The 13,717-nt window shown below is 44.9% G+C and overlaps 1 protein-coding gene across 1 annotated transcript; it reads left to right on the top strand.

Annotated features, from left to right (window-relative positions):
* Positions 1–832: 832 nt before the first annotated feature.
* ZFP64 (ZFP64 zinc finger protein) lies at positions 833–11,592 on the top strand. The gene is made up of 6 exons (XM_018073896.2): positions 833–905; positions 1,061–1,300; positions 2,717–2,878; positions 3,890–3,952; positions 4,555–4,806; positions 8,427–11,592. The coding sequence occupies exons 1-6, from the start codon at positions 890–892 to the stop codon at positions 9,725–9,727; spliced, it is 2,034 nt and encodes a 677-aa protein (XP_017929385.1). The 5' UTR covers positions 833–889; the 3' UTR covers positions 9,728–11,592.
* The last annotated feature ends 2,125 nt before the right edge of the window (positions 11,593–13,717 follow it).

Below are 13,717 nucleotides of genomic sequence, written 5' to 3'. Positions count from 1 at the left end.
GCTTCCCGGCCACAAGCCCGCGCGGTTAGGCACGGCGAGCGCAGCGCGGTCCGCCGCCAATAACGGCGGCGCGGCGGTGGGCGGCGCCCGCCTTCCCCGGGCCCGTGCAGTGTAAGTGCCGCCGCGCCATGCGCGCTCCGGGGCCCGCGCGGCGGAAGCCCAGTTGAGCCGGGGCCCCTCGAAACCTGAGTAGCGCAGGGAAACGGGCGCATTGCGAGAGCCCGGGAACCTGGCTGGGGGGCGGAGGCGGAACACCCGCGGAATCTGCGCGGGCGCCGCTGGGCTGCGGGAGGGCGGGGTTCGCTCGGTGGTAGCCCGTGGTGTATGGCATGGTTTCGCGGGATCCTGCGGCAGTGGTCAGTGGTCCGTTGGGTCTGGCGGTGGTTCCATGGCTTCCCGGGGGGGGTGGTCCATAGTCCATGGGTCTCTGGGCAGTGGTCCATGGGTCCCAGGCTGTCTCAGTGATCCACAGTCCATGGTCTACAGTCTCCATGGACCCTAGGCAGTCGTCCATTGGTCCATTAGTCCTATGATTTGAATAGTCGTTGGGCCCCCAGGCAGTGGTCCGTGGTCTTTGGCGACCCAGGCTGGTGGTCCATGGCGTTGATCCCAGTCCCTATGGTCTAGTTAGTCCATTGCGACCCAGGTTGTTGCGTTCTGGTTCTGTCATCCATGGATCCAAGTTGGGTCATGGCTCTCGTAGTCCATGGTCTATAGATCCATGATCCAGCATGCGTGGTCCATGCTCTATAGGCCATGGTCTGTAGTCCATGGATCCCAGGTGGTAGACAATGGTCTGTAGTCCATGGATCCCAGGTGGTAGACAATGGTCTGTAGTCCATGGATCCCAGGCAGTGGTCCGCAGGTCCCAGGCAGGCTCTGTGGAGTGATGCTGCAGCCACTGGGTGAGTACCCCCTGCAGGACCCCGAGCCCTTTGGGGAAGCATCCCCCCACCCCATCTGGGGGTCCCGCAGTGACTCCACAGCTCAGGTCATGAGGGCAGCAGGACGTCACCCACTCCCTTGGGCTGAGCTCCTCACCGTGCTCCTGTCCCTGCAGTCCCCGGCGGCACCACGGTGCTGGTGGAGCTCACCCCCGACATCCACATCTGCGGCATCTGCAAGCAGCAGTTCAACAACCTGGACGCCTTCGTGGGGCACAAGCAGAGCGGGTGCCAGCTCACCAGTGCCACGGCCGGGGCCACCAGCACTGTCCAGTTTGTGTCGGAGGAGACGGTGCCGTCCACACAGGCACAGACCACGACCAGGACCATCGCCTCGGAGACACAGACCATCACAGGTAGCAGTGTCACACGCCTGCAGCTTGGAGGCACTTCACTCGTGCCAAGTCTGGCACTGGAACAGGCTCCCCAGGGCAGTGGTCGCAGCACCAAGGCTGCCAGAGCTCAGGGAGCGTTTGGATGATGCTCTCAGGCACAGGGTGTGACTCTTGGGGCTGGTCCTGTGCAGGGCCAGGAGTTGGACTCGATGATCTTTGGGGGTCCCTCCCAGTTCAGCATATTCTGCGATTCTGTGAAGTGGCAACATGACACAGCCCTCTGTTCATGTGTCCCCATCACACTCAGCTAAAACAGCAGTTCTCACATTAGTTGTCATGTACCCAAGAAAGAAAAATAGTGGTGTGCTGCCTCCTTGGGTTTGGAGTGACAATAGTTGCTTAATTTGCTAATTGAGATACACACTCTTGCAGAGAATTGCTCAAGTCTATTGTGTTGTATAACCAACTTGTGCAAACTAATTAAAATTGTCAATACTTATGAAAAATAATGAAATTACTCTGCATTTTAATTTTTTTTTAAGAGTGCTCTTGATGAAAAACAGACACAGAATTGCTGTCAGGCACCAATCCAGGCATTTTTTTTGTGAGAACACTGCATTCTCTAACATTGCTCCCACAACTAATTGGCAGGAAAAATATTGCTCAAAATTTCTGCCTATGTGAAGGCTCAAGTGAGGTCCCGATCCTAGAGACATTTAAATAAAATTAGAATTTTGTTCCATGTATGAAGGTTCGCCCTTCTATATATAGTTTTATTTTATTTTGGTGTGGGACCTTACTAAAATCCAAATTATTTGATTTTAATTTGGATAGACAGATTAAGGCAGAGAATCTGGAAGAGCAGTGAAACAAACTGAATTCAGGGCTCACTTCCAGGAATTTTTGTATTATAATCCCTCAACTCAGTGTGGGTTTTGGATGAGTCATTTTTCTGCTTCATATTTACTCATCTTTAAAATGAGGGCAGTTCTATCCATTTGCCCTTTTGGGGTACAGTGTTGTTTAATTGATTTAAAAGCTGCTACTTTGGCTGAGATAGTTTCACCTGTTGTTCTTGTGAGTAACAGCTAAAAACAGTAGAGTTGAAAGAGGCTGAACTTTTTTAACAATTATAAAAAAATTTGTTTGCATTTATGCCATTTTTACCACATTTGCCACGTAAATAAGGATTTTTTTTTTTCTCCTTTGGGCTATAGCACAGCCAGTGTTGAAAAACAAATATGGCTTTATTTGATATTTGGAAGAAAAAAGCCTTTTTCCTTTCCCCCTCCCTCAGGTAAATAGGAACACAGGAACAGGAATGGTGCTGGAAAAAAAACCAGAATGTAGAAGTAATTCATGAAACTAGACAATAATTACATATTTTTCTGATTAGAGAAGTTAATGTTCTCAAATTAAGCTTTTTTGTGTGTTTAGTTTCTGCCCCAGAGTTTGTTTTTGAGCATGGCTATCAAACCTACCTGCCCAGTGAGAGCAGTGAGCCTCCAGCTGCTGCTGTCATGTCCACACCACCTAAAGCACGGTCCAAAAAGTCCACTGCCTCACTCACACAGAAGAAACTAAACTGCTGCTACCCAGGTAAGATGGGGTTTGTACCTCCTTGCTTTTCATTTGAGCAGTGGGAGGTGTCCTGTAGTGAATACACACGGCAGATTTGTCTGTCTTGAGCAGTTCAGATGTACAGAACCTGGAAGACAACCTGTTTACTGAGGGTGTGATGAACTCCTAGTGATACCAGGAGTAGCTTTCCTGTTGATTTCACATATCCTTAGACTTTGGTCCTACACTGTGATGTCCTCTGGTGATGCTGCAGTGGGTTTGAGTGGAGACTTTGGCCTCTGCCCACATCTGTGCCAATGTAAGGGTAGAATCTTGTTACCTTTTTGCTGACTGCCATTGTTGTATGAGAGAAATGTCATATATGAATTTGGCATTTCGTGGTTTGCCTTTGATCATTTAGCATTTTTATAAGGATGAATTGAACCATCTTTATAAAATGGTCTCTTATTTGGAGACCTAATGAGTGAAAACCCTGCAGGACAGAGAAAATGAGCACAGAACCATCCATGTAGCTGAGTAGTTCTGTTCATGGTGGCAGAAGGTTCCATCTCTTTTCTTAAACTTGCCTTAATTTGAAAGGCACATTTGAGATGCTGAGCTTTCATTTCTCTGCTCTAGAACTGTAGCCTTTTCCACTTGAACAGAATTTCTGAATGGAGAGCTATTACCTGAGTTCCCAGTTGCACTAACTGGAAGTCTTATGTGGAATGGATTAGTTCCCCCAGCATCCTTTGTGCCCAGTGAAGGGCATCTCAGACCCTGGGCAGAGATTCCAGTGACCCTTGTTCCAAAGCTTTCAGAAAAAGGTAGGAGTGGATTGCCTCCAAGGAGAAGCATTAGAAAACTGAAGTAAGCTGGTCACTCTTAAGCAGATGTGAGTAAACGAGATGGGGATTTCATTCTCTGTTCATTCTGAATTTTAAAAAAACTTTATTGAAAATAAAGAAAATGCCTAGAATTTCGTAGTGTATTTTTATTGTTTTGTTAGATTTTCCTTGAATTTAATGGTCTCGATCTTACCATTTCCAGGCTGCCAGTTCAAGACTTCCTATGGCATGAAGGATATGGAACGTCATCTACGAACACACACAGGTTTGTATAGTTACTGTATTTTAGTTTTGGGTTGTTTCCTCCTTTTATCTTTTTGCCAAAAGGTATTTTCCTATGAAATAACGTTTCTATAGGTAGAATGTACACATAAGCCTGTACCTTCTAGTATTGCACTGCCCTGTGTCTGAAGAATTGCCCTCTTTGGGCAAGCCATGTCCCACCATGGGCAGTCCCACTGACAGCTGTGAGACATGAACACTGGACATTGACTGAAGGCACAGGGGTGCAGACCATGGGTTTATCAGGGAGCATGTGTTTATGTGGTGGAAGTACATAAACCCAGAAGTTTATTCTTCATATGAAACAGTAATTCTATAATTTTACCTCCCCTCCCCCTAAACCTCAATATCAGAGTTGTAAAGGCAGAAAGTTCCAAAGGATCTGCTAAATTCGTTGCACCTCTGCCTGCAGCTTTCTGAAGCATAAAAGAACTCTTTAGCTAATAGGGTGGCTGGTGAAATGCAGTGTCCAGCTTCTGAAAACCAGTCCCTTTTCTATCGAGTGTTTGGTGTGTGTTTGTTTTATCACAACATCCTTATGACGCAAAAATTCACAGCGCGTCGCTGCCCTTCCACTCCTTCCAGGAGACAAGCCCCACAAGTGTGAGGTTTGCAGCAAGTGTTTCAGCAGGAAGGACAAGCTGAAGATGCACATGAGGTGCCACACGGGGGTGAAGCCCTACAAGTGCAAGCACTGCGAGTACGCGGCCGCCGACAGCAGCAGCCTCAACAAGCACCAGCGCATCCACTCCAACGAGCGCCCCTTCAAGTGCCAGATCTGCCCCTACGCCAGTCGCAACTCCAGCCAGCTCACTGTGCACCTCAGGTCCCACACAGGTACCTTCTCAGGCTTGTCAGGGTCAAATGCATGCAGGCACCCCGAAAATACCAGGCAGTGGAAGGATTTAGGGGAATTTCTTTCCAAAGTCGAGAACACGTTTAACATCTCGGCACAAATCTGCACCGGTCCAAGGAAAAGACACACCCCCTGTTCTTCTCAGGGCTTTTGTCATCCCTGACCCTCCTGCTGTGGGGGTCTTCAAACATGCCTAGAAGAACTTATCTTCTCTCATAGCCAGGAGTCAGCTCTTCTGGAATGCAGGAGGAGAAAACATCTGAAACTGTCTCTGGGAAAGATGTCTTCTTCCAGGCAGGAAACCTTCCTTAAGCAAAAAACCCTAATCTCCTCCTAGTAAAATCTTCTGGAAGGGTCTTCTACATTTACAGGCTAAAATTCAGATCTCTAAAGCTTTGAAGGTCCCAGGGAAAATTTAAAAAGTTATGCAGGTGTCAGGATGCCCGAAAGGGCTGATTCGGATTCTCAAAATCACTGGTTCATCCCCCTTCTGTGAACTTCTTAGATATAGAATCTAGCAGGGCAATCCAGCTCTACTAAAAATACCTGGAAGCAATAAGAAGACAGGTCTGATTCTTGGTAGACTTTCTGCTAAATTGATTTTGAAACTGCCTGTTAGATGTTCTCAGATCGGTAGAACTGAAGGATCTAATTTATTGATTGATTAAGAGCATGGAGGTTTCTGTGTCTCTCAGATCTGGTCCACTCTATTAGAAACACTGAAATTACTTTATAATTGAACTAGTTATATCAGTACAAAACTTAGCTGCATAATTTAATCTTTCTTGCGTCAGTAAAATAGCAAGTAATTAGCAATTTAAGTGACATTTTTGGTGACCTTTCTGTGTGGTACCTTCCCTGTGCAGACTGATGAACATTAACAGTGTAGGATGAGCAGCCAGAACTGTATTTTGCTCATGGAATTTTTGCTCTATGGATAGAAAGCTTCAGCCCCCAGGCTTATAACCATTGCATCATTTTCTATTTGCTTTGTTTGCAAATGTCTGTCTTTTTTATATCTGTTCCAGGAAGAGGTTTGCTGTAAAGATACTGTTGTACTGTTGTCTTCGTACAGTTGTCTCTGTATTTTGTTTTTCATCTAATCCAGGGTAATGGATTACTTTCTGTGTTGTCTTTTATACATTTGATTAGTTCTGTGAATTTTAGCTGCAAGGTGGTTATGGTTCAGTGATTATTAGATTAGCTTTGAACCTGTCCTGCATCTGATTCTGGATTCAAGTCCTAAACAACAGCAGTTTGGATGTGTGCAAGATGGGATTTGTTTTGAGTAGATAAAGGAAATAAATCCCTTGTGCATTGTGAAGGAGGGGAGGGTTAAACCACTCTTTCTCTAACAAAAAAGAATCTTTTATACCTCACAAATCTTCACAAATTTGCTGAAAGGAGGCACAAGAATTTTGAAAGTAATCATTTCATCCCTGTCAGGTTACAAAGCTGTTGTGCACAAAACCAATTTTTGAGGAGAAAAGGACTGGTATGTAGAATATATTGCTTACTGGAATTTAATTAATTATTCTTAGAAGGTAAGTGTAATCTACATTCCTCAGAGTGAGGTCACCTGCACAGCAGTACTCACTGAACTAGTCATCTAAACATCAGTTTCCTGTTAATTGGAGTAAAACTTCTCTTAGAATTAATAATTCCAGGGTCAGACACAACTTTTTGAGGTATATTCAGGCAGTGTCAATTATGGGCAGAAATGTAAAGAAATACACATAGTAGACCATTCTTTAAGCAAACAGAACCAGCATACTTTGCTTTATTCAGTAAAATTAATAATTTGTTTCATATATTGAGATATATATTTTTCATATATTGTGCTACTCTGTATATGAAAATTAAGTCATTGAAATACGAACTGTGCCTTCATCAGCAAAGCAGATAAAAATTCAGTAGCTGAGTGTGCAGCTGAGACTGTAAAATAAACTAGATGAACAAACAGTGCATCTTCATTAATAAAATCTGTTTAATACAGATAGTACACTATGTATCTCAATTATTAAACAGATACATGGATTAGCACAGTAGGCCACAACTTGATTTGAAAAATATGCAGCTAAACCTATGACATATGTAGCTGGGTAAGCAAATTATGCAAAATTATACAGCTATCACAAACTCTATAAAATATTAACTTATAAAATAAATCAGCCATTTGCAGTTTGATTATTAAAGAGGATAAATGTTTGTTGAACTAAACACACTTTCTTTTTCCTTCTCTCACCAAGGGTGTCTTAGTACCTAATAACACAATTCTTCCACTTTTTCAAAATAATACCTGCCTAAAGACTTCTTGTTCAGGTATTTTAGAGAACTAAAGATTTAGATTAAGAGAAAAAGGAAACAGTTATTTAGTTAGGTTGCTAAGCTTGCTTTGGATTTGTTTTTTTTAATGACTTCAGAATGAAGTCACTGGTCTTTACCCTGGATTTGATTATGCATTAAGTAGAGCTCCACCTTGACATGGTCATGCATGTTGTGACATAAGCCTACAAATAAAGGAAATGCAAAATAGTGGGTTAGATCCAGGCAATTGGAATGGTTATTAGGGAGAATCACATAAACAGGCTTATGGAGCCCTTGCAGATGTGTGTTCATTTTTCATGCTTTATCAGTTAAGAGTTTGAATGCAAACTGATCTTATATGACCTGTGGAACATTACTGGGTGTGATACATGGTGCAAATATCTCTGTCTTGGTTGCTGCAATGCCAGAAGAACAAAAGCTCAGTGTTACTTTTCTATGTAAACACATTTCTCCAGAGTCACATACTTTTTCACAGTCTCACATTTGTCTTTTCCAGGTGAATTTACATAGCTGTGATCCCTCTTTTTTCCTTTTTTTCCCTTGTAACTGTGGTACTGCTATGGTTGTGCAGTCAGCTGACACTGACCCGGGTATGGACTTCTGTCCCTACGTCTACCTCTGTCCTGGATTTTCCACTGCCTTCCTGTGCCAGCCAAATGAACCAAGCCAAAAAAACTCATCTGTTTTTCTGGTCAACTAATCTAACTCAGCAAATGTACAGGGAAGGCAGTAAGGGATATATGGTTAAGGTATATATGGTTGAGCAGTAAAGCTGATGTCCATTAAGCACTTGTTTCTGCAGCAGCCTACCCTTTACATAGGCTTAAAGTTAACCTGCAAGCCTCCTTGTGAATCTTGTGGTGTAATCCTGAGGCATGGATGTGTTTACGTTGTTTCCTTAGACTTAAAAATACAGCAGCTGTTAAAGTTACAGTGTTTATTTTTATTAATTTTACACACTAGTCGATATCCTGTTGCTAAAGAGAGACAAATGAGATACTTCATTCGCTTCTCTGGAGCACACCGAGCAGTTTTATACACAAAATGAACTAAAAATGGAGAATTTCCAAGGGTCAGTTGTGAAAAAGCGACAGATGTGGGCAGGTGTGCTCATGGAGAGTTTGCACACAAATATGTCAGACCGGGTGATAATCCTGTGCATTGAAGTTCTTGTCGTCTGGAAAATACAGTGGGAGTTTAGAACAAGTCACCTGTACATAATTCATTAGATCTCAGTGTCTCATTGTAATTTGAGCTGTGGGTTGTGTTGCAGGAGATGCTCCTTTCCAGTGTCAGATGTGCCCTGCTAAGTTTAAGATCAACTCTGACCTGAAGAGGCACATGCGTGTGCACTCCGGAGAGAAACCCTACAAGTGTGAGTTCTGCGAGGTCCGCTGCGCCATGAAGGGCAACCTGAAGTCCCACATCCGGATCAAGCACAGCATGGAGAACACTCTCAAGTGTCCAGAGTGTGACTTTCAGTGTGGAAACAAAACCAGCCTTCGGCAACACATCAGAACTCACCAGCCCGAGCAGCCGGTGAAGTGCTCGGAGTGCAGCTACTCGTGCTCCAACAAGGCAGCGCTGAAGGTGCACGAGAGGATCCACTGCAAAGATCGGCCCTTCAAGTGTGAGTTCTGCAGCTTTGACACGAAGCAGCGCAGCAACCTGACCACCCACGTCAGGAAAGCTCATGGGGACAAAGTCAAGACCAAGAAGCAGTCCATGGAGAAGAAGGAAGGAGACAGGCCAAAGCAAGGTGGCTCCAGGCAAGTTGCCAAATTGGATGCCAAGAAAGCATTTAAGTGTGACCTGTGTGATGCTTCCTTTGTCCGAGAAGATTCTCTCAGGAGTCATAAGAAGCAGCACAGTCTGTATAATGGATCTAAAAATAACGAGCTGGCTGTCCTGCAGCTCCAGATGGACCCCAGCCGGCAGAACAGTGCCCCGATCACCGTCAGCCACCTCCAGGTCCCACTGCAGCCCGCTCAGGTTTCTCCATACAACGAGGGCAGGGTCAAGATCATCGTGGGCCACCAGGTCCCTCAAACCAACAGCATTGTCCAGGCTGCCTCGGTGAACGTGGTGCCCCCTGCCCTGGTCAGCCAGGGCCAGGAGGAGCTGCCGGCCAACGGCCGCCTGCAGCTGCTGGGCCAGGTGAGCCTGGTGGCCCCAGCCCCCCCTGCCATGGCCCCAGGGGACACCGGGCCCGTGGCACAGCCGGCAGTGCTGCTCACCACCCACGACCAGGGTGATGGCAGTGCCCTGCACCAGGCTCTGATTCCTGCTGCCCCCGTCAGCAGCCACGAGGCTGCCGCCAGCCAGGCCTTCATCACCAGCTCCGGCATCAGCTGCTCCGACTTGGAGGGCCTGAATGCCTTGATACAGGAAGGGGCAACAGAAGTGACTGTGGTCAGTGATGGGGGGCAGAGTATAACGGTGTCCACTGCAGCTCCCCCTCCTCCCATCTTCTCTTCCTCCTCCCACACTGAAGCCCCAAAGCAGACCTACTCCATCATCCAGAGTGGAGCACACACAGCTCTGCTGTGCCCAGCAGACTCCATACCAGATTAGTCACAAACACTGTTCCTGCTCACTTCTCTCTCTCAGAGGCAGTGCTGAGCTCAGCAGAAATCCATAGGACATCAGTGACTGCAGGACTTAGCCTCCAAAGCCAAATATACATTTTACTTGTCTGTACATGGAAACATTCTTGTTCCTGAAGAGGAGGATGTATTTATATATATTTATGTGCCTCTGTTGAGATGGGAGGCTGTGTTCTTTGTAAAATCTGAGCATCAAAGCAACTGTTGCCAGCAGTGAGATTCCCACAGTATGGCTCCTATATTATGCTGCCTAAAATAAGAAAGCCTCACCTTATGCTCAATTACTATCCCAGCAGTTTTTTTCTTTTATACACACACAAAAAGACAAGAGTTTGAGCCATTCTGAAGTTTATTTTAGTGAAGTGTCTTTCAGTTCTATGCTGTGTGTGCATTCACTGCTCCTGGCTGATCTCTAAGAAATCCCTACTACTGGGTCTAATCCAGCCCTGGTAAAGTTTAGTGGGGCTGTTCCTTAGTATCTGTAGAAATTGCTGGAACCTGGCACTTGGAAATACTTAGGCAGAAGACCAGGTGGTTGTTTTTAGAGAACAAAAGAATTTTGTCCCTTCATCAGTAGTAACTAACTTTGTTAGCAAGAACACAATTGCAAATTATCTCCCTCCCTGGCACAGTGATCTCTGTCAGAGGCACCTGTGATTTAAAGAGAAAAATGACTGCAAATATATTTTTTACAAACACTCCTAACATTTTGTTTTTATTTTGATGCTGCCTGTTTGGAGTTGCATGGGTAGTAAAAGTGCTTTACAGTTTGAGTCTCGCTCATGTGGGGCTTGCATGTCAGAGACCCTGCTGATGGAGCTTTCAAAGGGCTCCAGCTGGACAAGAAACTTCTGCCTGGGACATGGGACAGGAGGTGGTGGCCATGGGCTGAGGGGTTAGAGCTGGTGGCTGTACATGACTGCAAAGGGGTGGTAATCTGATTTTAAGATAAAAGTTTGGCTGTGATATCTGAGTTTTGAGATGTGACAAGAACTAATACGACAGCTGTAGTTGGACAAAGTGCTGATATTGGTGGGTAAGGTGGGCAGGCTTTTGGGTGTAGAAAGTTACACCAAGCCTACAAACTTCTAAGTGCAAATGTACCACAATTTGGCAACTAAAAAAGGCAATTGATTTTCCCGTACTCGTTGGTGTAAGTGAACTCTGCAGGGAGGGTTTCCTGAGCTCCAAGTATTCTGTGTCATCCATAGGTGGTGCCAGAGGCCCAAAGAAACTTTGGAGTGTGCTCTGTTCTCCTGGATGATGTTTCCTGTTTAAGAGTTCCCTGCTCTTAACTCTACCCGGTAAAAGCATTTCCAAATTCACTTCTAGAAGACGTTACAAAAAGCCTGGCTGTAAAAATCTTACTTTCACCTAAGATAAAAAGCAGCAAATAAAAAGAAATGTCCAACATTTTCTACATGAAGCAGATCTGTGGCCAAAACTTACCTCACAATTTATGTTAAACTGATAATTTTTTACTCCCTGTTCGTTAATCGTACTCTGTACATAGTTGACAGCTACAGAATTGTCGGGCACTGCAAGAATGCCACAAAATGTGGGATTCCGAGGAAGTTGATGGTTTGAACTGCAATTTATGTGTTTGCCCTTGCCTCCAGCCCTGCAAGGGTGCCAGGGGATGCACCTCCAGGGATCTCACCTTCAATCTAATGTCACACTTAAGGTTACACAGCTCTGTTACCTGCACTGCAGTTTTACAAAAAGCCTCCTTTATCTTCTAAAATAGGAAACCAGCAGATTTGTCATATTGTAAAGACTCCCCTTGGTTCTGGTCCTCCCTGTGCCTCGAAGATAAACAGGAAAGATAATAAAATGGTGTGAATGAATAGACAAAGCTTAGTGCTACTTCTTTAACATTGTTAGGCTGATTGCATCATGTTTCAGTGAACAATCTAGAGACTTCTTTTCCTCCACCCTAAAAAAAAAAAAAAGCAGCTGATAACCCAGGCTGACATGGGGGCAATTTATTTTCAATTTTCTCTTCCAATATTCCAGCTTTATTTCTGTGTATGACAGTAATGGTCTTTGTGTTTTGGAGCTGGCAGAAGCAGATTGTTTTAATCTCTGATATTCATTTAATACATTCTTCATGTTATCAACAGAACCATCCCTGGAGAGAGCCTGGTAATTCATAACAAGTGTCTCTTGTAGAGCTCACTTGCTTTTGAGCACATGGTAAATAAATCCTATCCCTCCCTCCCCAGAGATCTGCCAGAGCCTCAGAGCTCTGGAGCAAGTTGTCTTTTTCCAGGACGAAATACTGGGATGGATTTTTGTTCCTGCTGCCTGGAGATCCCCAAGCTCCCCTGGTAAGTGTTGAGCCCCAGGAGCATGACTTAGTCCTGCTCACTGGTTACAAAATGAGTGATGCTCTGGCTCTGAGAGGGAAATGTAAAACTAAATATTCCAAGGTTTGCCTCCTCCAGTACATCCCTGGCAGGTTCCGTTCTCTGCACAGACTTCTGCTTTTTACACAGTTTGGTTGTGGGGTCCCAAGTGTGAGTTTACAGCGTGTTCCCTCCTCCCTCCTGCGTGAGGGCAAATCTGGCTGCTGAAAGAGCTGAGGTGACACAGAGGCAGAGCCCTGGGCAGGCAGTGGAGCGTGGCCTGTGTGCATTTCAATAACCCAACCCCTGCTCTTGGACCTTCCCAGCCTTTGGGGATTTGGTTGCTGTTACTCCATGACACTGCTTTCTAAAACCAGACCGAGTATCCCATGAGCAGAGGCTCATCCTCCGCAAGACCCGCTCGAATGTGCTGTCCCCTCGTGTTTCTGGGAGGTAGAAACACTCAGCAGGAGAAAAAAAACTCCAAAGAAAAGTTTGTCTTGGACACCTTTAATTGTGTTTTGGGGAGGCTGGTGTGGGAGTGAGCCCCATCTCAGTGTTCCCAGCAAGGCTCGGTGTTGAGTTTGAGCAGCAAACCAGCAGCACTCCGGATTGAGCCCTGCCAGTGGTGCTTAACCTTTCAGGTGGTTTTGATAAAAACTTTAGCTGTCATTTGCATCAAAATGGCACATTCCTGCTCAAAACCAGCCTCAATTTGTCCTGTGCACAGGGGGGTTACTGGATATGCAGATGCCCCTCCTGGATGGGTGAATGGGATCAAGTCCTCACCTGAGATGAGACCTAAAACCAAAGCTGGGTCCTTTGGTATCTGGGGCAAAACCAAACATATTGAATACACATGGGGTTTGCAGTTAAAAAGTTGGGACCAAAATATTTCCCAATCATTTTGGCAGAGCTATTTATTGCTATTATCATCTGACTGCACTGGAAAGTACCTTCTGTTATGGGGTTTAAAATGTTGGAGCCATGCCAAGACATTTTTTCTCTCCATTACAAACAACTGTGGAAAGGCTTCTTTTTTTTTTAGATACCTTTATTTTAGTCTGTATTTCTGATTATTTATTTATTTTGTTTGCAGGCAAAATAGAGTCAGCTGTCCTTTTTGCCATTTGGTGCTCTGGTGTCTGTAAAAAATGTTTGCTGTGTCCCCAATGGAAAGGCTTCTATCCTATAATTTCAGGAGTATTGACTGGATACTCTAATGGCTTTTTACATCTCTAGTTGGAAAATCTTTAGCCTTGTTATTTAAATTTTAAGAAGAGAAACCAATATTGTTAAGAGAAACTGATGTCTCCTGTCACTTACCCAATGACCTTTCATAAGGTGATAAAGGTTTCTATAGTGACCTGAGGAAATAATGGCTCAGGTATCATTGTGAATTAAAAGTCTCTCTCAGGAAAAGCTTTCTTTTCTCTCTCAGGTATCCAATTCTGCCTTTGTCTTTATTCAAGTTGCTAGACACGGAGAAGGACTCAGAAAACATACAGTATTTGGTTACATAGCTGTCTTTCATCTTTTAGAGACTTCACAATGTTGTGGGGAAGTCAAAAAGTCCATGGCAAAGCAGAGTTGGATTTTTAAATGCTGTG

Source organism: Manacus vitellinus, unplaced genomic scaffold (genome assembly GCF_001715985.3).
Source record: "Manacus vitellinus isolate BGI_N305 unplaced genomic scaffold, ASM171598v3 scaffold_26_pilon, whole genome shotgun sequence".
Lineage (NCBI taxonomy): Eukaryota > Metazoa > Chordata > Aves > Passeriformes > Pipridae > Manacus > Manacus vitellinus.
This window is presented reverse-complemented; position numbering and strand designations above follow the sequence as displayed.

Coding starts and splice junctions, on each gene's coding strand:
- ZFP64 (XM_018073896.2), top strand. Junction 3,953..4,554: donor TCATCTACGAACACACACAG/GTTTGTATAGTT, acceptor CACTCCTTCCAG/GAGACAAGCCCCACAAGTGT. Junction 4,807..8,426: donor GCACCTCAGGTCCCACACAG/GTACCTTCTCAG, acceptor GTTGTGTTGCAG/GAGATGCTCCTTTCCAGTGT.